A 24,534-nucleotide genomic window follows, 5' to 3' on the forward strand; every position below is an offset into this window, starting at 1 on the left:
AGGATGGATAAGAGGATGGATGGATGATGGATGGATGGATGGATGGATGAGAGGATGGATGGATGGATGAGAGGATGGATGGATGGATGATGGATGGATGATGGATGGATGAGAGGATGAATGGATGGATGGATGATGGATGGATGGATGGATGGATGGATGAGAGGATGGATGGATGGATGGATGATGGATGGATGGATGGATGAGAGGATGGATGGATGGATGGATGGATGATGGATGGATGGATGAGAGGATGGATGGTTGGATGGATGGATGGTTGGATGGATGGATAAGAGGATGGATGGATGAGAGGATGGATGGTTGGATGGATGGATGATGGATGGATGAGAGAATGGATGGATGAGAGGATGGATGGATGATGGATGGATGGATGGATGAGAGGATGGATGGTTGGATGGATGGATGGATGGATGGATGGATGGATGGATGATGGATGGATGGATGGATGGATGGATGAGAGGATGAATGGATGGATGGATGGATGGATGGATGAGAGGATGGATGAGAGGATGGATGGATGGATGGATGGATGATGGATGGATGGATGGATGGATGATGGATGGATGGATGGATGGATGGAAGGATGGATGAGAGGATGGATGGATGATGGATGGATGGATGGATGGATGAGAGGATGGATGGATGGATGAGAGGATGGATGGATGGATGATGGATGGATGATGGATGGATGAGAGGATGAATGGATGGATGGATGATGGATGGATGGATGGATGGATGGATGGATGAGAGGATGGATGGATGGATGGATGATGGATGGATGGATGGATGAGAGGATGGATGGATGGATGGATGGATGATGGATGGATGGATGAGAGGATGGATGGTTGGATGGATGGATGGTTGGATGGATGGATAAGAGGATGGATGGATGAGAGGATGGATGGTTGGATGGATGGATGATGGATGGATGAGAGAATGGATGGATGAGAGGATGGATGGATGATGGATGGATGGATGGATGAGAGGATGGATGGTTGGATGGATGGATGGATGAGAGGATGGATGGTTGGATGGATGGATGGATAAGAGGATGGATGGATGAGAGGATGGATGGTTGGATGGATGGATGGATGGATGATGGATGGATGGATGGATGGATGAGAGGATGGATGGATGGATGAGAGGATGGATGGATGGATGAGAGGATGGATAGATGGATGATGGATGGATGGATGGATGATGGATGAGAGGATGGATGAGAGGATGGATGGATGATGGATGAGAGGATGGATGGATGGATGGGAGGATGGATGAGAGGATGGATGGATGGATGAGAGGATGGATAGATGGATGATGGATGGATGGATGATGGATGGATGGATGGATGATGGATGGATGCATGGATGAGAAGATGGATGGATGGATGGATGGATGGATGGTGAGAGGACGGATGGATGGATGGATGATGGATGGATGGATGAGAGGATGGATGGATGGATGGATGATGGATGGATGGATGATGGATGGATGGATGATGGATGGATGAGAGGATGGATGATGGATGGATGATGGATGGATGGATGGATGGATGATGGATGGATGGATGGATGATGGATGGATGGATGGGAGGATGGATGGATGGATGAGAGGATGGATGGATGGATGGATGGATGAGAGGATTGATGGATGGATGGATGGATGGATGGATGATGGATGGATGGATGGATGGATGGATGAGAGGATGGATGGATGGATGGATGATGGATGGATGGATGGATGGATGAGAGGATGGATGAGAGGATGGATGGATAGATGATGGATGGATGAGAGGATGGATGGATAGATGGATTGATGGATGGATGGATGATGGATGGATGGATGAGAGGATGGATGGACAGATGATGGATGGATGGATGAGAGGATGGATGGATAGATGGATGGATGGATGAGAGGATGGATGATGGATGGATGGATGGATGGATGGATGGGAGGATGGATGAGAGGATGGATGGATAGATGGATGGATGATGGATGGATGGATGGATGGATGGATGAGAGGATGGATGAGAGGATGGATGGACAGATGATGGATGGATGGATGGATGGATGGATGAGAGGATGGATGGATGGATGAGAGGATGGATGGATAGATGATGGATGGATGGATGGATGGATGAGAGGATGGATGGATGGATGATGGATGGATGGGTGGATGGATGAGAGGATGGATGGATAGATGATGGATGGATGGATGGATGGATGGATGGATGAGAAGATGGATGGATGGATGATGGATGGATGGATGGATGGATGAGAGGATGGATGGATAGATGATGGATGGATGGATGAGAGGATGGATGGATAGATGGATGGATGGATGAGAGGATGGATGATGGATGGATGGATGGGAGGATGGATGAGAGGATGGATGGATAGATGGATGGATGATGGATGGATGATGGATGGATGGATGGATGAGAGGATGGATGGATGAGAGGATGGATGGATAGATGATGGATGGATGGATGGATGGATGGATGAGAGGATGGATGGATGGATGATGGATGGATGGATGGATGGATGAGAGGATGGATGGATAGATGATGGATGGATGGATGGATGGATGGATGGATGAGAGGATGGATGGATGGATGATGGATGGATGGATGGATGGATGAGAGGATGGATGGATAGATGATGGATGGATGGATGGATGGATGAGAGGATGGATGAGAGGATGGATGGATAGATGATGGATGGATGGATGGATGATGGATGGATGATGGATGGATGGATGGATGGATAATAATAATAATAATAAACTTTATTTGTATAGCACCTTTCCAGATAAAAATCACAAAGTGCTTCACAGTACAACACGATAAAACAACAGTAAAACACACAAAGAAATTAAGAAAAAGCTATTTTAAAAAGATATGTTTTTAGCTGCTTTTTAAAAGAAAACACTGAGTCCACAGATCTGAGGCTGAGAGGAAGAGAGTTCCAGAGGGATGGGGCCACTGCGGCAAAGGCTCTGTCTCCTTTAGTCTTTAACCAGGTTCTCTTCGCAGCCAGCAGACCCTGGTCACATGACCTCAGTGACCTGCTGGGAGTGTATGGCTGCACCAGGTCTTTTATGTAGACTGGTGCTTGGTCATTAAGAGCTCTGTATGTTAAGACCAGGATTTTAAAATGCACTCTGTAGTGGATGGGGAGCCAGTTCAGCTGCATTGACAACGGGGTGATGTGTGAGAACTTGGATGACTTGGTTAAAAGCCTGGCAGCAGCGTTCTGGACAACCTGGAGCCGTTCTAGAGATTTTTTACTTAAACATGTGAAGATGGAGTTGCATTAATCGAGACGGGAGGATATAAAACTGTGAATGAGCATGGATGATGGATGGATGAGAGGATGGATGGATTATGGATGGATGGATGGATGGATGGATGATGGATGGATGGATGGATGGATGGATGATGGATGGATGGATGGATGATGGGTGGATGGATGGATGGATGGATGGATGGTGGATGGATGGATGATGGGTGGATGGACGAATGGATGGATGGATGGATGGATGATGGATGGATGATGGGTGGATGGATGGATGATGGGTGGATGGATGGATGGATGGATGATGGGTGGATGGATGGATGAGAGGATGGATGGATTATGGATGGATGGATGGATGGATGGATGGATGGATGATGGGTGGATGGATGGATGATGGGTGGATGGATGGATGGATGGATGGATGATGGGTGGATGGATGGATGATGGGTGGATGGACGAATGGATGGATGGATGGATGGATGGATGATGGATGGATGATGGGTGGATGGATGGATGATGGGTGGATGGATGGATGGATGGATGATGGGTGGATGGACGAATGGATGGATGGATGATGGATGGATGATGGGTGGATGGACGAATGGATGGATGGATGGATGGATGATGGGTGGATGGATGGATGATGGGTGGATGGACGAATGGATGGATGGATGGATGGATGGATGATGGGTGGATGGATGGATGATGGGTGGATGGATGGATGATGGGTGGATGGATGGATGATGGGTGGATGGACGAATGGATGGATGGATGGATGGATGGATGATGGGTGGATGGATGGATGATGGGTGGATGGACGAATGGATGGATGGATGGATGGATGATAGATGGATGGATGGATGATGGATGGATGATGGGTGGATGGACGAATGGATGGATGATGGGTGGATGGACAAATGGATGGATGGATGGATGATGGATGGATGGATGATGGATGGATGGATGATGGGTGGATGGATGGATGATGGGTGGATGGATGGATGGATGGATGGATGGATGATAGATGGATGGATGGATGGATGATGGGTGGATGGACGAATGGATGGATGGATGGATGGATGATGGATGGATGGATGGATGATGGGTGGATGGACGAATGGATGGATGGATGATGGATGGATGGATGGATGGATGATGGGTGGATGGATGGATGATGGGTGGATGGACGAATGGATGGATGGATGGATGGATGATGGATGAATGGATGGATGGATGGATGGATGGATGATGGATGGATGGATGGATGATGGATGAATGGATGGATGGATGATGGATGGATGGATGATGGCTGGATGGATGGATGGATGATGGATGGATGAGAGGATGGATGGATGGATGGATGATGGATGGATGGATGGATGATGGATGGATGGATGGATGGATGATGGATGGATGATGGATGAATGGATGGATGGATGGATGGATGATGGATGGATGGATGATGGATGATGGCTGGATGGATGGATGGATGGATGATGGATGATGGCTGGATGGATGGATGGATGGATGATGGATGATGGCTGGATGGATGGATGGATGGATGATGGATGATGGATGGATGGATGGATGATGGATGGATGGATGGATGGATGATGGATGGATGATGGATGGATGGATGGATGGATGGATGGATGATGGATGGATGGATGGATGGATGATGGCTGGATGGATGGATGGATGGATGATGGATGATGGCTGGATGGATGGATGGATGGATGATGGATGATGGCTGGATGGATGGATGGATGGATGATGGATGGATGGATGGATGGATGGATGGATGGATGATGGATGGATGATGGATGGATGGATGATGGATGATGGATGGATGGATGATGGATGGATGATGGATGGATGGATGGATGGATGGATGGATGGATGATGGATGGATGATGGATGGATGAATGGATGGATGGATGGATGATGGATGATGGCTGGATGGATGGATGGATGGATGGATGGATGGATGATGGATGGATGGATGGGATGATGGATGGATGGATGGATGGATGGATGGATGGATGATGGATGAATGGATGGATGGATGGATGATGGATGGATGGATGGATGGATGGATGATGGATGGATGGATGATGGATGGATGGATGGATGATGGATGGATGGATGGATGATGGATGGATGGATGATGGATGGATGGATGGATGGATGGATGATGGATGGATGGATGGATGGATGATGGATGGATGGATGGATGGATGATGGATGGATGGATGGATGGATGATGGATGGATGGATGGATGATGGATGGATGGATGGATGATGGATGGATGGATGGATGATGGATGGATGGATGGATGGATGATGGATGGATGCTGCAGAGTCCGGCTTAGACTGAGACATTCATGAACCTGGAGGAACCGGATCTCCGTCTGCTGTTCTGCTTGGTGACCCGGATCCTCTGGGTTCTGCTGGTTCTGAAGCTGCTTCCTGTCTTCCAGATGAACATCATAGCCGGGGGCTTCTACGACGGCCTCATGCTCTACGCTCACGCCTTGAACGAGACCGCGCTGGTCCCTGGCGCCCGACCGCCGGGAAAACTCATCTCCGGAAAGATGTGGAATCGAACCTTCCATGGTCAGTGCACGGACAGAACCGTTCTGACCCAGATTCCCACTGAGGTTGGTAGAGCTGCTGTGGTTCAGCGTCTGCAGCAGGTCGGACGGTACCGCGGCGCTCTGACCTTTCCGCGTGGCTCCTCCTCAGCGTGGCACGGGTCTCCGTGGGAGTGTCTCAGAGACAGGCGCGTCTCTAAAGGAGGGGGAGGAGTCTGACTAAAGGTCAGCTCGGCGCCGCGGCAGCACTTTGATCCTCCGCCCACCTCAACAACAACATGCCAAAAATGGGCAATGGGGCGGAGCCAATATCTGAATTCCTCCTGGCTCCACCCCCCCGGAACTGTTGGTACAAACTGTGCAGTAAGTGGAGCGCTGCTGCAGACGATGAAGATGAGGATGAGGAGGGATGCAGGACTGAAGCGGCTCATCTTCAGGAATGCCCCCCCCCCCCCCCCCCCAAAAAAAAAGGTGTTATATGATCTGATCTACGAACATTTAAGGTCATCCCCTGTATGTGTGAGTGTGTGTGTGAGGGGGGGGGGGGGGCACTGGCAGGGAAGGTGTGTAGGAAGAGAGGGGGGGGGGGTAATGACATTTCATCCCAGATAATCGTCCTGACTGACGGGGCTGGGGGGGGGGGGGCGTGAAGAGGAGATCAGATTACAGCTTCCTGCCGCCGTTTCCGCTCCATTAACTAATGGATGCCATTCTGGGCCGTCCCCCCCCCAGAGACCAGCAGGGGTTTTAATGGAGGGCTGGACTCAGGGGGGGTGGGGGGTGGGGGGTTGAGGCTGCTGTGCGTTCTAGGAGAGGAGACCCTCCAATCCTGAGGTCCCCCCCCCCACTAAGAACTCAGGGCTTTCAGGTTCTTCCACCCCCCCAAAGGAAAAAATGTTTCCTCTGTGAGTAGATGCCGCCCCCCCCAACCAAGCACTTCCTGTTCCCTCAGGAAGGCTGAAGTTGTTTAGGTAAAAACTGGTGATCCGTTTGGGTCTCCGGTGTGGTTCTGGTGGAGTTCTGTGGGTCAGGTTCTGCTGAGCGAGGAACATCAGAAGTTCTTCCTAACAGGATGGTTCTGAGGAAAAGCTGGAGTTGGGTTTTGTGCTCATCTTTGGTTTGTATGGACCCAAATGAAACCTGCTGTTGGTTCTGTTTGTGATCTTCTTTTGATCCTGTTATGGGTTCTTTTCAGGTTTTGGTTCTGATGTTAGTTCCATTGTTGGTCTTGTTTCCGATTAAACTGTCAGTTGTTTTTTTTTGGTCTTGGGTTCTGTTCTGGTTCTGTTGTTACTTTTGTTTTTGGTTCCATTTTCAGTCTTGGTTCCTGGTTTGTTGCGTTATCTCTGTTTCTGGTTTACTTTTCGGTTCTGTTGGTCCGCTTGTGGGTTCTCTCTCGACGGTACCGTGTTCTACTATGTTTATTCCAAGACCCAAAGGTCAGGCCTGTCGTCGGCAGAACAGGTCCAGAACCATTGAAGACGTTGTTGTTTGTCGGTCCTCCAGTCCAGAACGCTCCTTCATCTGTGAGCGGCTGATGCTGTCCTCCTCATCCTCATCCTCAGCCAAGCAGAGCCGAGTGGGCGGAGCCACAGTCTGTCAGCGCTGAATTTAGATCAATGATTGACGGCCTTGTAAAGCCTAACCTCCACTGGTCTTTCTGCCGTTTCTGTCTCAAAACAAACACGCCTGCTTCCTGGAAAGTCCTGCGTCTCTTACCAGGAACCCAAGGAGCTGGCAGCTCACGCCGCAGCGGCGTCCACGTGCGCGCACACGCCGCTCTAGTGTTTGCGCAGTTTTGCTGTGGAGAACTTCCTCCTCATGAATCATTACACGCTCAGGGCAGCTAAGGTCAGAGCTAGATCCGGTTGGGTTTTAGCGGTTCTGATACGTCAGTTCACTTACATTCTGTAGCCCCATATCAGAACCGGGTCTGAACGGACATCAGTGATTCTACAAAACATCAAATCATCTAAAATACAACAGCTGGCCGCTAAACCAAACCGAACCCCCCAGGACGGACATCCGTGAAGGTTCAGCAGAGAACCAGAACCAGAACCATCACCTCTCACTCAGACTCTCCAGGATCTGATACTAGCAGCACCTTCTGTCCGTTCTCAGAGGCTTCTGGTCTCATCAAGTGTTTGTCCTGGTTCTGGTTCTGGACGTTCTCAGGCCCTGTAGTCAATCTGACCAAAAGCTGATCCAAAACCCGGGAGACTGAAAGAGGCCTGGTTCTAGAGACTGTGGACCTCGTTCTTCAGACCTGGAAGAAGAAGACCAGCGGGAAACGGAGAGGAAGTTCTTCCTGTGTGTGCCTGTGTGTGTTTGACACACACAGGCACAATCTCAGCTCTGTTTCCTTCAGGCCCATTTCTTCCAGAACCAGGCCATCTGTCTCTAGAACCGGGTCTCTTTCTTGGTTAGGGCTGGGCTCTGATTGGTGGTTCTTCCACGAATAGGGGTGCTAGTGGGTCGTACCACCTGACAGGGGTGTGGCGTCCCCCCCAGCTGGACACAGATGCTCTTCGGGGAGTTTTCAGGTTGCTGGGGCTCTTCAGTGCCTCAGACTTTGTTGTCATGGTGGTGTTTCATTGGCTGATTTAACTCAGCAGCTCCCCCTGGTGGCTGAATGGAGGACCTGAAGCTGCAGACCCAAAGACAGATGCTGCAGGACTTTTGACCTGCTCCTGTCAGCAGGAGCCTCCTTCAGCCTCTTCTCCTCCTTCAGCCTCTGCTCCTCCTTCAGCCTCTGCTCCTCCTTCAGCCTCTGCTCCTCCTTCAGCCTCTGCTCCTCCTTCAGCCTCCTTCAGTCTATGCTTCTCCTTCAGCTTCTGCTCCTCCATCAGCCTCTGCTTGTCCTTCAGCCTCTGCTCCTCCTTCAGCATCTGCTCCTCCTTCAGCCTCTGCTCCTCCTTCAGTCTCTGCTTCTCCTTCAGCCTCTGCTCCTCCTTCAGCCTCTGCTCCTCCTTCAGCCGCTGCTCCTCCTTCAGCCTCTGCTCCTCCTTCAGCCTCCTTCAGTCTATGCTTCTCCTTCAGCTTCTGCTCCTCCTTCAGTCTCTGCTCCTCCATCAGCCTGTGCTTCTCCTTCAGTCTCTGCTCCTCCATCAGCCTCTGCTCCTCCATCAGCCTCTGCTCCTCCTTCAGCCTCTGCTCCTCCTTCAGTCTCTGCTTCTCCTTCAGCCTCTGCTCCTCCTTCAGCCTCTGCTCCTCCTTCAGCCTCCTTCAGTCTATGCTTCTCCTTCAGCTTCTGCTCCTCCTTCAGTCTCTGCTCCTCCATCAGCCTCTGCTTCTCCTTCAGTCTCTGCTCCTCCATCAGCCTCTGCTCCTCCATCAGCCTCTGCTCCTCCTTCAGCCTCTGCTCCTCCTTCAGTCTCTGCTTCTCCTTCAGCCTCTGCTCCTCTTTCAGCCTCTGCTCCTCCTTCTGCCTCTGTTCCTCCTTCAGTCTCTGCTCCTCCATCAGTCTCTGCTCCTCCATCAGCCTCTGCTCCTCCATCAGCCTCTGCTCCTCCTTCAGCCTCTGCTTCTCCTTCAGCCTCTGCTCCTCCTTCAGCCTCTGCTCCTCCTTCAGTCTCTGCTCCTCCTTCAGTCTCTGCTTCTCCTTCAGCGTCTGTTCCTCCTTCAGCCTCTGCTCCTCCTTCAGCCTCCTTCAGCCTCTGCTCCTCCTTCAGTCTCTGCTTCTCCTTCAGTCTCTGCTTCTCCTTCAGCCTCTGCTCCTCCTTCAGCCTCTGCTTCTCCTTCAGTCTCTGCTCCTCCTTCAGCCTCTGCTCCTCCTTCAGTCTCTGCTCCTCCTTCAGTCTCTGCTTCTCCTTCAGCCTCTGCTCCTCCTTCAGCCTCTGCTCCTCCTTCAGCCTCCTTCAGCCTCTGCTCCTCCTTCAGTCTCTGCTTCTCCTTCAGTCTCTGCTCCTCCTTCAGCCTCTGCTCCTCCTTCAGTCTCTGCTTCTCTTTCAGCCTCTGCTCCTCCTTCAGCCTCTGCTCCTCCTTCAGCCTCTGCTCCTCCTTCAGCCTCCTTCAGCCTCTGCTCTTCCTTCAGTCTCTGCTTCTCCTTCAGTCTCTGCTTCTCCTTCAGCCTCTGCTCCTCCTTCAGCCTCTGCTCCTCCTTCAGCCTCCTTCAGCTTCCTTCAGCCTCTGCTCCTCCTTCAGTCTCTGCTTCTCCTTCAGTCTCTGCTCCTCCTTCAGCCTCTGCTCCTCCTTCAGTCTCTGCTTCTCCTTCAGCCTCTGCTCCTCCTTCAGCCTCCTTCAGTCTCTGCTTCTCCTTCAGTCTCTGCTTCTCCTTCAGTCTCTGCTCCTCCTTCAGCCTCTGCTCCTCCTTCAGTCTCTGCTTCTCCTTCAGCCTCTGCTCCTCCTTCAGCCTCTGCTCCTCCTTCAGTCTCTGCTTCTCTTTCAGCCTCTGCTCCTCCTTCAGCCTCTGCTCCTCCTTCAGCCTCCTTCAGCCTCTGCTTCTCCTTCAGCCTCTGCTCCTCCTTCAGCCTCTGCTCCTCCTTCCGCCTCTGCTCCTCCTTCAGTCTCTGCTTCTCCTTCAGCCTCTGCTCCTCCTTCAGCCTCTGCTTCTCCTTCAGCCTCTGCTCCTCCTTCAGCCTCCTTCAGCCTCTGCTCCTCCTTCAGTCTCTGCTTCTCCTTCAGCCTCTGCTCCTCCTTCAGTCTCTGCTTCTCCTTCAGCCTCTGCTCCTCCATCAGCCTCTGCTCCTCCTTCAGCCTCTGCTCCTCCTTCAGTCTCTGCTCCTCCTTCAGTCTCTGCTTCTCCTTCCGCGTCTGTTCCTCCTTCAGCCTCTGCTCCTCCTTCAGCCTCTGCTCCTCCTTCAGTCTCTGCTTCTCCTTCAGTCTCTGCTCCACCTTCAGCCTCTGCTCCTCCTTCAGTCTCTGCTTCTCCCTCAGCCTCTGCTCCTCCTTCAGCCTCTGCTCCTCCTTCAGCCTCTGCTCCTCCTTCAGTCTCTGCTTCTCTTTCAGCCTCTGCTCCTCCTTCAGCCTCTGCTCCTCCTTCAGCCTCCTTCAGCCCCTGCTTCTCCTTCAGCTTCTGCTCCTCCATCAGCCTCTGCTCCTCCTTCAGCCTCTGCTGCTCCTTCAGCCTCTGCTCCTCCTTCAGCCTCTGCTTCTCCTTATGCCTCTGCTCCTCCTTCAGCCTCCTTCAGCCTCTGCTCCTCCTTCAGTCTCTGCTTCTCCTTCAGCTTCTGCTCCTCCTTCAGCCTCTGCTCCTCTTTCAGCCTCTGCTCTTCCTTCAGCTTCTGCTCCTCCTTCAGCCTCTGCTCCTCCTTCAGCCTCTGCTCTTCCTTCAGCCTCTGCTCCTCCTTCAGCCTCTGCTCCTCCTTCAGCCTCTGCTCCTCCTTCAGTCTCTGCTTCTCCTTCAGTCTCTGCTTCTCCTTCAGTCTCTGCTCCTCCTTCAGCCTCTGCTCCTCCTTCAGTCTCTGCTTCTCCTTCAGCCTCTGCTCCTCCTTCAGCCTCTGCTCCTCCTTCAGCCTCCTTCAGCCTCTGCTCCTCCTTCAGTCTCTGCTCCTCCTTCAGCCTCTGCTCTTCCATCAGCCTCTGCTCCTCCTTCAGCCTCTGCTCCTCCTTCAGCCTCTGCTCCTCCTTCAGCCTCTGCTCCTCCTTCAGCCTCTGCTCCTTCTTCAGCCTCTGCTCCTCCTTCAGCCTCTGCTCCTCCTTCAGTCTCTGCTTCTCTTTCAGCCTCTGCTCCTCCTTCAGCCTCTGCTCCTCCTTCAGCCTCTGCTCCTCCTTCAGCCGTGTTCAGCCTCTGCTTCTCCTTCAGCCTCTGCTCCTCCTTCAGCCTCTGCTCCTCCTTCCGCCTCTGCTCCTCCTTCAGTCTCTGCTTCTCCTTCAGCCTCTGCTCCTCCTTCATTCTCTGCTCCTCCTTCAGCCTCCTTCAGCCTCTGCTTCTGCTTCAGCCTCTGCTCCTCCTTCAGCCTCTGCTCCTCCTTCAGCCTCTGCTCCTCCTTCAGCCGTGTTCAGCCTCTGCTTCTCCTTCAGCCTCTGCTCCTCCTTCAGCCTCTGCTCCTCCTTCCGCCTCTGCTCCTCCTTCAGTCTCTGCTTCTCCTTCAGCCTCTGCTCCTCCTTCATTCTCTGCTCCTCCTTCAGCCTCCTTCAGTCTCTGCTTCTCTTTCAGCCTCTGCTCCTCCATCAGCCTCTGCTCCTCCTTCAGCCTCTGCTCCTCCTTCAGCCTCTGCTCCTCCTTCAGCCTCTGCTTCTCCTTCAGCCTCTGTTCCTCCTTCAGCCTCGTTCAGTCTCTGCTTCTCCTTAAGCCTCTGCTCCTCCTTCAGCCTCTGCTCCTCCTTCAGCCTCTGCTTCTCCTTATGCCTCTGCTCCTCCTTCAGCCTCCTTCAGCCTCTGCTCCTCCTTCAGCCTCTGCTCCTCCTTCAGCCTCTGCTCCTCCTTCAGCCTCCTTCAGCCTCTGCTCCTCCTTCAGCCTCCTTCAGCCTCTGCTTCTCCTTCAGCCTCTGCTCCTCCTTCAGTCTTTGCTTCTCCTTCAGTCTCTGCTCCTCCTTCAGCCTCTGCTCCTCCTTCAGCCTCATCCTCCTTCAGTCTCTGCTCCTCCTTCAGCCTCTGCTCCTCCTTCAGCCTCTGCTTTTCCTTCAGCCTCTGCTCCTCCTTCAGCCTCTGTTCATCCTTCAGCCTCTGCTCCTCCATCAGCCTCTGCTCCTCCTTCAGCCTCTGTTCCTCCTTCAGCCTCTGCTCTTCCTTCAGTCTCTGCTCCTCCTTCAGCCTCATCCTCCTTCAGTCTCTGCTCCTCCTTCAGCCTCTGCTCCTCCTTCAGCCTCTGCTTTTCCTTCAGCCTTTGCTCCTCCTTCAGTCTCTGCTCCTCCTTCAGCCTCTTCTCCTCCTTCAGCCTCTGCTCCTCCTTCAGTCTCTGCTCCTCCTTCTGCCTCATCCTCCTTCAGCCTCTGCTCCTCCTTCAGTCTCTGCTTCTCCTTCAGCCTCTGCTCCTCCTTCAGCCTCTGCTCCTCCTTCAGCCTCTGCTTCTCCTTCAGCCTCTGCTCCTCCTTCAGCCTCCTTCAGCCTCTGCTCCTCCTTCAGTCTCTGCTTCTCCTTCAGCCTCTGCTCCTCCATCAGCCTCTGCTCCTCCTTCAGCCTCTGCTTCTCCTTCAGCCTCTGCTCCTCCTTCAGCCTCCTTCAGCCTCTGCTTCTCCTTCAGCCTCTGCTCCTCCTTCAGCCTCTTCTCCTCCTTCAGCCTCTGCTCCTCCATCAGCCTCCTTCAGCCTCTGTTCCTCCTTCAGTCTCTGTTTCTCCTTCAGCCTCTGCTCCTCCATCAGCCTCTGCTTCTCCTTCAGCCTCTGCTCCTCCATCAGCCTCTACTCCTCCTTCAGCTTCTGCTCCTCCTTCAGTCTCTGCTCCTCCTTCAGCCTCTTCTCCTCCTTCAGTCTCTGCTCCTCCTTCAGCCTCTGCTCCTCCTTCAGCCTCTGCTTCTCCTTCAGCCTCTGCTCCTCCTTCAGTCTCTGCTTCTCCTTCAGCCTCTGCTCCTCCATCAGCCTCTGCTCCTCCTTCAGCCTCTGCTCCTCTTTCAGCCTCTGCTCCTCCTTCAGTCTCTGCTTCTCCTTCAGCCTCTGCTCCTCCATCAGCCTCTGCTCCTCCTTCAGCCTCTGCTCCTCCTTCAGTCTCTGCTCCTCCTTCAGCCTCTGCTCCTCCTTCAGCCTCTGCTCCTCCTTTAGTCTCTGCTCCTCCTTCAGCCTCATCCTCCTTCAGTCTCTGCTCCTCCTTCAGCCTCTTCTCCTCCTTCAGCCTCTGCTCCTCTATCAGCCTCTGCTCCTCCTTCAGCCTCTGCTCCTCCTTCAGTCTCTGCTCCTCCTTCAGCCTCTGCTCCTCCTTCAGTCTCTGCTCCTCCTTCAGCCTTATCCTCCTTCAGTCTCTGCTCCTCCTTCAGCCTCTTCTCCTCCTTCAGCCTCTTCTCCTCCTTCAGCCTCTGCTCCTCCTTCAGTCTCTGCTCCTCCTTCTGCCTCATCCTCCTTCAGCCTCTGCTCCTCCTTCAGTCTCTGCTTCTCCTTCAGCCTCTGCTCCTCCTTCAGCCTCTGCTCCTCCTTCAGCCTCTGCTTCTCCTTCAGCCTCTGCTCCTCCTTCAGCCTCCTTCAGCCTCTGCTCCTCCTTCAGTCTCTGCTTCTCCTTCAGCCTCTGCTCCTCCATCAGCCTCTGCTCCTCCTTCAGCCTCTGCTTCTCCTTCAGCCTCTGCTCCTCCTTCAGCCTCCTTCAGCCTCTGCTTCTCCTTCAGCCTCTGCTCCTCCTTCAGCCTCTTCTCCTCCTTCAGCCTCTGCTCCTCCATCAGCCTCCTTCAGCCTCTGTTCCTCCTTCAGTCTCTGTTTCTCCTTCAGCCTCTGCTCCTCCATCAGCCTCTGCTTCTCCTTCAGCCTCTGCTCCTCCATCAGCCTCTACTCCTCCTTCAGCTTCTGCTCCTCCTTCAGTCTCTGCTCCTCCTTCAGCCTCTTCTCCTCCTTCAGTCTCTGCTCCTCCTTCAGCCTCTGCTCCTCCTTCAGCCTCTGCTTCTCCTTCAGCCTCTGCTCCTCCTTCAGTCTCTGCTTCTCCTTCAGCCTCTGCTCCTCCATCAGCCTCTGCTCCTCCTTCAGCCTCTGCTCCTCTTTCAGCCTCTGCTCCTCCTTCAGTCTCTGCTTCTCCTTCAGCCTCTGCTCCTCCATCAGCCTCTGCTCCTCCTTCAGCCTCTGCTCCTCCTTCAGTCTCTGCTCCTCCTTCAGCCTCTGCTCCTCCTTCAGCCTCTGCTCCTCCTTTAGTCTCTGCTCCTCCTTCAGCCTCATCCTCCTTCAGTCTCTGCTCCTCCTTCAGCCTCTTCTCCTCCTTCAGCCTCTGCTCCTCTATCAGCCTCTGCTCCTCCTTCAGCCTCTGCTCCTCCTTCAGTCTCTGCTCCTCCTTCAGCCTCTGCTCCTCCTTCAGTCTCTGCTCCTCCTTCAGCCTTATCCTCCTTCAGTCTCTGCTCCTCCTTCAGCCTCTTCTCCTCCTTCAGCCTCTGCTCCTCCTTCAGCCTCCTTCAGCCTCTGCTTCTCCTTCATTCTCTGCTCCTCCTTCAGTCTCCTTCAGCCTCTGCTTCTCCTTCAGCCTCTGCTCCTCCTTCAGCCTCCTTCAGTCTCTGCTCCTCCTTCAGCCTCTGCTCCTCCTTCAGTCTCTTCTCCTCCTTCAGCCTCTGCTCCTCCTTCAGCCTCTGCTCCTCCTTCAGCCTCCTTCAGCCTCTGCTTCTCCTTCAGCCTCTGCTCCTCCTTCAGCCTCTGCTCCTCCTTCAGCCTCCTTCAGCCTCTGCTTCTCCTTCAGCCTCTGCTCCTCCTTCAGCCTCTGCTCCTCCTTCCGCCTCTGCTCCTCCTTCAGTCTCTGCTTCTCCTTCAGCCTCTGCTCCTCCTTCAGCCTCTGCTTCTCCTTCAGCCTCTGCTCCTCCTTCAGCCTCCTTCAGCCTCTGCTCCTCCTTCAGTCTCTGCTTCTCCTTCAGCCTCTGCTCCTCCTTCAGTCTCTGCTTCTCCTTCAGCCTCTGCTCCTCCATCAGCCTCTGCTCCTCCTTCAGCCTCTGCTCCTCCTTCAGTCTCTGCTCCTCCTTCAGTCTCTGCTTCTCCTTCCGCGTCTGTTCCTCCTTCAGCCTCTGCTCCTCCTTCAGCCTCTGCTCCTCCTTCAGTCTCTGCTTCTCCTTCAGTCTCTGCTCCACCTTCAGCCTCTGCTCCTCCTTCAGTCTCTGCTTCTCCCTCAGCCTCTGCTCCTCCTTCAGCCTCTGCTCCTCCTTCAGCCTCTGCTCCTCCTTCAGTCTCTGCTTCTCTTTCAGCCTCTGCTCCTCCTTCAGCCTCTGCTCCTCCTTCAGCCTCCTTCAGCCCCTGCTTCTCCTTCAGCTTCTGCTCCTCCATCAGCCTCTGCTCCTCCTTCAGCCTCTGCTGCTCCTTCAGCCTCTGCTCCTCCTTCAGCCTCTGCTTCTCCTTATGCCTCTGCTCCTCCTTCAGCCTCCTTCAGCCTCTGCTCCTCCTTCAGTCTCTGCTTCTCCTTCAGCTTCTGCTCCTCCTTCAGCCTCTGCTCCTCTTTCAGCCTCTGCTCTTCCTTCAGCTTCTGCTCCTCCTTCAGCCTCTGCTCCTCCTTCAGCCTCTGCTCTTCCTTCAGCCTCTGCTCCTCCTTCAGCCTCTGCTCCTCCTTCAGCCTCTGCTCCTCCTTCAGTCTCTGCTTCTCCTTCAGTCTCTGCTCCTCCTTCAGTCTCTGCTTCTCTTTCAGCCTCTGCTCCTCCTTCAGCCTCTGCTCCTCCTTCAGCCTCTGCTCCTCCTTCAGCCGTGTTCAGCCTCTGCTTCTCCTTCAGTCTCTGCTTCTCCTTCAGTCTCTGCTCCTCCTTCAGCCTCTGCTCCTCCTTCAGTCTCTGCTTCTCCTTCAGCCTCTGCTCCTCCTTCAGCCTCTGCTCCTCCTTCAGCCTCCTTCAGCCTCTGCTCCTCCTTCAGTCTCTGCTCCTCCTTCAGCCTCTGCTCTTCCATCAGCCTCTGCTCCTCCTTCAGCCTCTGCTCCTCCTTCAGCCTCTGCTCCTCCTTCAGCCTCTGCTCCTCCTTCAGCCTCTGCTCCTTCTTCAGCCTCTGCTCCTCCTTCAGCCTCTGCTCCTCCTTCAGTCTCTGCTTCTCTTTCAGCCTCTGCTCCTCCTTCAGCCTCTGCTCCTCCTTCAGCCTCTGCTCCTCCTTCAGCCGTGTTCAGCCTCTGCTTCTCCTTCAGCCTCTGCTCCTCCTTCAGCCTCTGCTCCTCCTTCCGCCTCTGCTCCTCCTTCAGTCTCTGCTTCTCCTTCAGCCTCTGCTCCTCCTTCATTCTCTGCTCCTCCTTCAGCTTCCTTCAGCCTCTGCTTCTGCTTCAGCCTCTGCTCCTCCTTCAGCCTCTGCTCCTCCTTCAGCCTCTGCTCCTCCTTCAGCCGTGTTCAGCCTCTGCTTCTCCTTCAGCCTCTGCTCCTCCTTCAGCCTCTGCTCCTCCTTCCGCCTCTGCTCCTCCTTCAGTCTCTGCTTCTCCTTCAGCCTCTGCTCCTCCTTCATTCTCTGCTCCTCCTTCAGCCTCCTTCAGTCTCTGCTTCTCTTTCAGCCTCTGCTCCTCCATCAGCCTCTGCTCCTCCTTCAGCCTCTGCTCCTCCTTCAGCCTCTGCTCCTCCTTCAGCCTCTGCTTCTCCTTCAGCCTCTGTTCCTCCTTCAGCCTCGTTCAGTCTCTGCTTCTCCTTAAGCCTCTGCTCCTCCTTCAGCCTCTGCTCCTCCTTCAGCCTCTGCTTCTCCTTATGCCTCTGCTCCTCCTTCAGCCTCCTTCAGCCTCTGCTCCTCCTTCAGCCTCTGCTCCTCCTTCAGCCTCTGCTCCTCCTTCAGCCTCCTTCAGCCTCTGCTCCTCCTTCAGCCTCCTTCAGCCTCTGCTTCTCCTTCAGCCTCTGCTCCTCCTTCAGTCTTTGCTTCTCCTTCAGTCTCTGCTCCTCCTTCAGCCTCTGCTCCTCCTTCAGCCTCATCCTCCTTCAGTCTCTGCTCCTCCTTCAGCCTCTGCTCCTCCTTCAGCCTCTGCTTTTCCTTCAGCCTCTGCTCCTCCTTCAGCCTCTGTTCATCCTTCAGCCTCTGCTCCTCCATCAGCCTCTGCTCCTCCTTCAGCCTCTGTTCCTCCTTCAGCCTCTGCTCTTCCTTCAGTCTCTGCTCCTCCTTCAGCCTCATCCTCCTTCAGTCTCTGCTCCTCCTTCAGCCTCTGCTCCTCCTTCAGCCTCTGCTTTTCCTTCAGCCTTTGCTCCTCCTTCAGTCTCTGCTCCTCCTTCAGCCTCTTCTCCTCCTTCAGCCTCTGCTCCTCCTTCAGTCTCTGCTCCTCCTTCTGCCTCATCCTCCTTCAGCCTCTGCTCCTCCTTCAGTCTCTGCTTCTCCTTCAGCCTCTGCTCCTCCTTCAGCCTCTGCTCCTCCTTCAGCCTCTGCTTCTCCTTCAGCCTCTGCTCCTCCTTCAGCCTCCTTCAGCCTCTGCTCCTCCTTCAGTCTCTGCTTCTCCTTCAGCCTCTGCTCCTCCATCAGCCTCTGCTCCTCCTTCAGCCTCTGCTTCTCCTTCAGCCTCTGCTCCTCCTTCAGCCTCCTTCAGCCTCTGCTTCTCCTTCAGCCTCTGCTCCTCCTTCAGCCTCTTCTCCTCCTTCAGCCTCTGCTCCTCCATCAGCCTCCTTCAGCCTCTGTTCCTCCTTCAGTCTCTGTTTCTCCTTCAGCCTCTGCTCCTCCATCAGCCTCTGCTTCTCCTTCAGCCTCTGCTCCTCCATCAGCCTCTACTCCTCCTTCAGCTTCTGCTCCTCCTTCAGTCTCTGCTCCTCCTTCAGCCTCTTCTCCTCCTTCAGTCTCTGCTCCTCCTTCAGCCTCTGCTCCTCCTTCAGCCTCTGCTTCTCCTTCAGCCTCTGCTCCTCCTTCAGTCTCTGCTTCTCCTTCAGCCTCTGCTCCTCCATCAGCCTCTGCTCCTCCTTCAGCCTCTGCTCCTCTTTCAGCCTCTGCTCCTCCTTCAGTCTCTGCTTCTCCTTCAGCCTCTGCTCCTCCATCAGCCTCTGCTCCTCCTTCAGCCTCTGCTCCTCCTTCAGTCTCTGCTCCTCCTTCAGCCTCTGCTCCTCCTTCAGCCTCTGCTCCTCCTTTAGTCTCTGCTCCTCCTTCAGCCTCATCCTCCTTCAGTCTCTGCTCCTCCTTCAGCCTCTTCTCCTCCTTCAGCCTCTGCTCCTCTATCAGCCTCTGCTCCTCCTTCAGCCTCTGCTCCTCCTTCAGTCTCTGCTCCTCCTTCAGCCTCTGCTCCTCCTTCAGTCTCTGCTCCTCCTTCAGCCTTATCCTCCTTCAGTCTCTGCTCCTCCTTCAGCCTCTTCTCCTCCTTCAGCCTCTTCTCCTCCTTCAGCCTCTGCTCCTCCTTCAGTCTCTGCTCCTCCTTCTGCCTCATCCTCCTTCAGCCTCTGCTCCTCCTTCAGTCTCTGCTTCTCCTTCAGCCTCTGCTCCTCCTTCAGCCTCTGCTCCTCCTTCAGCCTCTGCTTCTCCTTCAGCCTCTGCTCCTCCTTCAGCCTCCTTCAGCCTCTGCTCCTCCTTCAGTCTCTGCTTCTCCTTCAGCCTCTGCTCCTCCATCAGCCTCTGCTCCTCCTTCAGCCTCTGCTTCTCCTTCAGCCTCTGCTCCTCCTTCAGCCTCCTTCAGCCTCTGCTTCTCCTTCAGCCTCTGCTCCTCCTTCAGCCTCTTCTCCTCCTTCAGCCTCTGCTCCTCCATCAGCCTCCTTCAGCCTCTGTTCCTCCTTCAGTCTCTGTTTCTCCTTCAGCCTCTGCTCCTCCATCAGCCTCTGCTTCTCCTTCAGCCTCTGCTCCTCCATCAGCCTCTACTCCTCCTTCAGCTTCTGCTCCTCCTTCAGTCTCTGCTCCTCCTTCAGCCTCTTCTCCTCCTTCAGTCTCTGCTCCTCCTTCAGCCTCTGCTCCTCCTTCAGCCTCTGCTTCTCCTTCAGCCTCTGCTCCTCCTTCAGTCTCTGCTTCTCCTTCAGCCTCTGCTCCTCCATCAGCCTCTGCTCCTCCTTCAGCCTCTGCTCCTCTTTCAGCCTCTGCTCCTCCTTCAGTCTCTGCTTCTCCTTCAGCCTCTGCTCCTCCATCAGCCTCTGCTCCTCCTTCAGCCTCTGCTCCTCCTTCAGTCTCTGCTCCTCCTTCAGCCTCTGCTCCTCCTTCAGCCTCTGCTCCTCCTTTAGTCTCTGCTCCTCCTTCAGCCTCATCCTCCTTCAGTCTCTGCTCCTCCTTCAGCCTCTTCTCCTCCTTCAGCCTCTGCTCCTCTATCAGCCTCTGCTCCTCCTTCAGCCTCTGCTCCTCCTTCAGTCTCTGCTCCTCCTTCAGCCTCTGCTCCTCCTTCAGTCTCTGCTCCTCCTTCAGCCTTATCCTCCTTCAGTCTCTGCTCCTCCTTCAGCCTCTTCTCCTCCTTCAGCCTCTGCTCCTCCTTCAGCCTCCTTCAGCCTCTGCTTCTCCTTCAGCCTCTGCTCCTCCTTCAGTCTCCTTCAGCCTCTGCTTCTCCTTCAGCCTCTGCTCCTCCTTCAGCCTCCTTCAGTCTCTGCTCCTCCTTCAGCCTCTGCTCCTCCTTCAGTCTCTTCTCCTCCTTCAGCCTCTGCTCCTCCTTCAGCCTCTGCTCCTCCTTCAGCCTCCTTCAGCCTCTGCTTCTCCTTCAGCCTCTGCTCCTCCTTCAGCCTCTGCTCCTCCTTCAGCCTCCTTCAGCCTCTGCTTCTCCTTCAGCCTCTGCTCCTCCTTCAGCCTCTGCTCCTCCTTCCGCCTCTGCTCCTCCTTCAGTCTCTGCTTCTCCTTCAGCCTCTGCTCCTCCTTCAGCCTCTGCTTCTCCTTCAGCCTCTGCTCCTCCTTCAGCCTCCTTCAGCCTCTGCTCCTCCTTCAGTCTCTGCTTCTCCTTCAGCCTCTGCTCCTCCTTCAGTCTCTGCTTCTCCTTCAGCCTCTGCTCCTCCATCAGCCTCTGCTCCTCCTTCAGCCTCTGCTCCTCCTTCAGTCTCTGCTCCTCCTTCAGTCTCTGCTTCTCCTTCCGCGTCTGTTCCTCCTTCAGCCTCTGCTCCTCCTTCAGCCTCTGCTCCTCCTTCAGTCTCTGCTTCTCCTTCAGTCTCTGCTCCACCTTCAGCCTCTGCTCCTCCTTCAGTCTCTGCTTCTCCCTCAGCCTCTGCTCCTCCTTCAGCCTCTGCTCCTCCTTCAGCCTCTGCTCCTCCTTCAGTCTCTGCTTCTCTTTCAGCCTCTGCTCCTCCTTCAGCCTCTGCTCCTCCTTCAGCCTCCTTCAGCCCCTGCTTCTCCTTCAGCTTCTGCTCCTCCATCAGCCTCTGCTCCTCCTTCAGCCTCTGCTGCTCCTTCAGCCTCTGCTCCTCCTTCAGCCTCTGCTTCTCCTTATGCCTCTGCTCCTCCTTCAGCCTCCTTCAGCCTCTGCTCCTCCTTCAGTCTCTGCTTCTCCTTCAGCTTCTGCTCCTCCTTCAGCCTCTGCTCCTCTTTCAGCCTCTGCTCTTCCTTCAGCTTCTGCTCCTCCTTCAGCCTCTGCTCCTCCTTCAGCCTCTGCTCTTCCTTCAGCCTCTGCTCCTCCTTCAGCCTCTGCTCCTCCTTCAGCCTCTGCTCCTCCTTCAGTCTCTGCTTCTCCTTCAGTCTCTGCTTCTCCTTCAGTCTCTGCTCCTCCTTCAGCCTCTGCTCCTCCTTCAGTCTCTGCTTCTCCTTCAGCCTCTGCTCCTCCTTCAGCCTCTGCTCCTCCTTCAGCCTCCTTCAGCCTCTGCTCCTCCTTCAGTCTCTGCTCCTCCTTCAGCCTCTGCTCTTCCATCAGCCTCTGCTCCTCCTTCAGCCTCTGCTCCTCCTTCAGCCTCTGCTCCTCCTTCAGCCTCTGCTCCTCCTTCAGCCTCTGCTCCTTCTTCAGCCTCTGCTCCTCCTTCAGCCTCTGCTCCTCCTTCAGTCTCTGCTTCTCTTTCAGCCTCTGCTCCTCCTTCAGCCTCTGCTCCTCCTTCAGCCTCTGCTCCTCCTTCAGCCGTGTTCAGCCTCTGCTTCTCCTTCAGCCTCTGCTCCTCCTTCAGCCTCTGCTCCTCCTTCCGCCTCTGCTCCTCCTTCAGTCTCTGCTTCTCCTTCAGCCTCTGCTCCTCCTTCATTCTCTGCTCCTCCTTCAGCCTCCTTCAGCCTCTGCTTCTGCTTCAGCCTCTGCTCCTCCTTCAGCCTCTGCTCCTCCTTCAGCCTCTGCTCCTCCTTCAGCCGTGTTCAGCCTCTGCTTCTCCTTCAGCCTCTGCTCCTCCTTCAGCCTCTGCTCCTCCTTCCGCCTCTGCTCCTCCTTCAGTCTCTGCTTCTCCTTCAGCCTCTGCTCCTCCTTCATTCTCTGCTCCTCCTTCAGCCTCCTTCAGTCTCTGCTTCTCTTTCAGCCTCTGCTCCTCCATCAGCCTCTGCTCCTCCTTCAGCCTCTGCTCCTCCTTCAGCCTCTGCTCCTCCTTCAGCCTCTGCTTCTCCTTCAGCCTCTGTTCCTCCTTCAGCCTCGTTCAGTCTCTGCTTCTCCTTAAGCCTCTGCTCCTCCTTCAGCCTCTGCTCCTCCTTCAGCCTCTGCTTCTCCTTATGCCTCTGCTCCTCCTTCAGCCTCCTTCAGCCTCTGCTCCTCCTTCAGCCTCTGCTCCTCCTTCAGCCTCTGCTCCTCCTTCAGCCTCCTTCAGCCTCTGCTCCTCCTTCAGCCTCCTTCAGCCTCTGCTTCTCCTTCAGCCTCTGCTCCTCCTTCAGTCTTTGCTTCTCCTTCAGTCTCTGCTCCTCCTTCAGCCTCTGCTCCTCCTTCAGCCTCATCCTCCTTCAGTCTCTGCTCCTCCTTCAGCCTCTGCTCCTCCTTCAGCCTCTGCTTTTCCTTCAGCCTCTGCTCCTCCTTCAGCCTCTGTTCATCCTTCAGCCTCTGCTCCTCCATCAGCCTCTGCTCCTCCTTCAGCCTCTGTTCCTCCTTCAGCCTCTGCTCTTCCTTCAGTCTCTGCTCCTCCTTCAGCCTCATCCTCCTTCAGTCTCTGCTCCTCCTTCAGCCTCTGCTCCTCCTTCAGCCTCTGCTTTTCCTTCAGCCTTTGCTCCTCCTTCAGTCTCTGCTCCTCCTTCAGCCTCTTCTCCTCCTTCAGCCTCTGCTCCTCCTTCAGTCTCTGCTCCTCCTTCTGCCTCATCCTCCTTCAGCCTCTGCTCCTCCTTCAGTCTCTGCTTCTCCTTCAGCCTCTGCTCCTCCTTCAGCCTCTGCTCCTCCTTCAGCCTCTGCTTCTCCTTCAGCCTCTGCTCCTCCTTCAGCCTCCTTCAGCCTCTGCTCCTCCTTCAGTCTCTGCTTCTCCTTCAGCCTCTGCTCCTCCATCAGCCTCTGCTCCTCCTTCAGCCTCTGCTTCTCCTTCAGCCTCTGCTCCTCCTTCAGCCTCCTTCAGCCTCTGCTTCTCCTTCAGCCTCTGCTCCTCCTTCAGCCTCTTCTCCTCCTTCAGCCTCTGCTCCTCCATCAGCCTCCTTCAGCCTCTGTTCCTCCTTCAGTCTCTGTTTCTCCTTCAGCCTCTGCTCCTCCATCAGCCTCTGCTTCTCCTTCAGCCTCTGCTCCTCCATCAGCCTCTACTCCTCCTTCAGCTTCTGCTCCTCCTTCAGTCTCTGCTCCTCCTTCAGCCTCTTCTCCTCCTTCAGTCTCTGCTCCTCCTTCAGCCTCTGCTCCTCCTTCAGCCTCTGCTTCTCCTTCAGCCTCTGCTCCTCCTTCAGTCTCTGCTTCTCCTTCAGCCTCTGCTCCTCCATCAGCCTCTGCTCCTCCTTCAGCCTCTGCTCCTCTTTCAGCCTCTGCTCCTCCTTCAGTCTCTGCTTCTCCTTCAGCCTCTGCTCCTCCATCAGCCTCTGCTCCTCCTTCAGCCTCTGCTCCTCCTTCAGTCTCTGCTCCTCCTTCAGCCTCTGCTCCTCCTTCAGCCTCTGCTCCTCCTTTAGTCTCTGCTCCTCCTTCAGCCTCATCCTCCTTCAGTCTCTGCTCCTCCTTCAGCCTCTTCTCCTCCTTCAGCCTCTGCTCCTCTATCAGCCTCTGCTCCTCCTTCAGCCTCTGCTCCTCCTTCAGTCTCTGCTCCTCCTTCAGCCTCTGCTCCTCCTTCAGTCTCTGCTCCTCCTTCAGCCTTATCCTCCTTCAGTCTCTGCTCCTCCTTCAGCCTCTTCTCCTCCTTCAGCCTCTGCTCCTCCTTCAGCCTCCTTCAGCCTCTGCTTCTCCTTCAGCCTCTGCTCCTCCTTCAGTCTCCTTCAGCCTCTGCTTCTCCTTCAGCCTCTGCTCCTCCTTCAGCCTCCTTCAGTCTCTGCTCCTCCTTCAGCCTCTGCTCCTCCTTCAGTCTCTTCTCCTCCTTCAGCCTCTGCTCCTCCTTCAGCCTCTGCTCCTCCTTCAGCCTCCTTCAGCCTCTGCTTCTCCTTCAGCCTCTGCTCCTCCTTCAGCCTCTGCTCCTCCTTCAGCCTCCTTCAGCCTCTGCTTCTCCTTCAGCCTCTGCTCCTCCTTCAGCCTCTGCTCCTCCATCAGCCTCTGCTCCTCCTTCAGTCTCTGCTCCTCCTTCAGCCTCTTCTCCTCCTTCAGCCTCCTTCAGCCTCTGCTTCTCCTTCAGCCTTTGCTCCTCCATCAGTCTCTGCTCTTCCTTCAGCTTCTGCTCCTCCTTCAGCCTCTGCTCCTCCTTCAGCCTCTGCTCTTCCTTCAGCCTCTGCTCCTCCTTCAGCCTCTGCTCCTCCTTCAGCCTCTGCTCCTCCTTCAGTCTCTGCTTCTCCTTCAGTCTCTGCTTCTCCTTCAGTCTCTGCTCCTCCTTCAGCCTCTGCTCCTCCTTCAGTCTCTGTTTCTCCTTCAGCCTCTGCTCTTCCATCAGCCTCTGCTCCTTCTTCAGCCTCTGCTCCTCCTTCAGCCTCTGCTCCTCCTTCAGTCTCTGCTTCTCTTTCAGCCTCTGCTCCTCCTTCAGCCTCTGCTCCTCCTTCAGCCTCTGCTCCTCCTTCAGCCGTGTTCAGCCTCTGCTTCTCCTTCAGCCTCTGCTCCTCCTTCAGCCTCTGCTCCTCCTTCCGCCTCTGCTCCTCCTTCAGTCTCTGCTTCTCCTTCAGCCTCTGCTCCTCCTTCATTCTCTGCTCCTCCTTCAGCCTCCTTCAGCCTCTGCTTCTGCTTCAGCCTCTGCTCCTCCTTCAGCCTCTGCTCCTCCTTCAGCCTCTGCTCCTCCTTCAGCCGTGTTCAGCCTCTGCTTCTCCTTCAGCCTCTGCTCCTCCTTCAGTCTCTT

The 24,534-nt window shown here is 54.8% G+C and overlaps 1 protein-coding gene across 2 annotated transcripts in view; it reads left to right on the plus strand.

Annotated features, from left to right (window-relative positions):
* Positions 1-24,534, plus strand: part of olgc2 (membrane guanylyl cyclase) — a 70,347-nt gene that overhangs the window by 14,953 nt on the left and 30,860 nt on the right. For both annotated transcript variants that reach the window (XM_023963808.1, NM_001105080.1), the window contains 1 exon segment: positions 5,796-5,931. In XM_023963808.1, the coding sequence (XP_023819576.1) occupies positions 5,796-5,931 (136 nt within the window).

This window comes from Oryzias latipes, chromosome 16 (genome assembly GCF_002234675.1).
Source record: "Oryzias latipes chromosome 16, ASM223467v1".
Classification (NCBI taxonomy): domain Eukaryota; kingdom Metazoa; phylum Chordata; class Actinopteri; order Beloniformes; family Adrianichthyidae; genus Oryzias; species Oryzias latipes.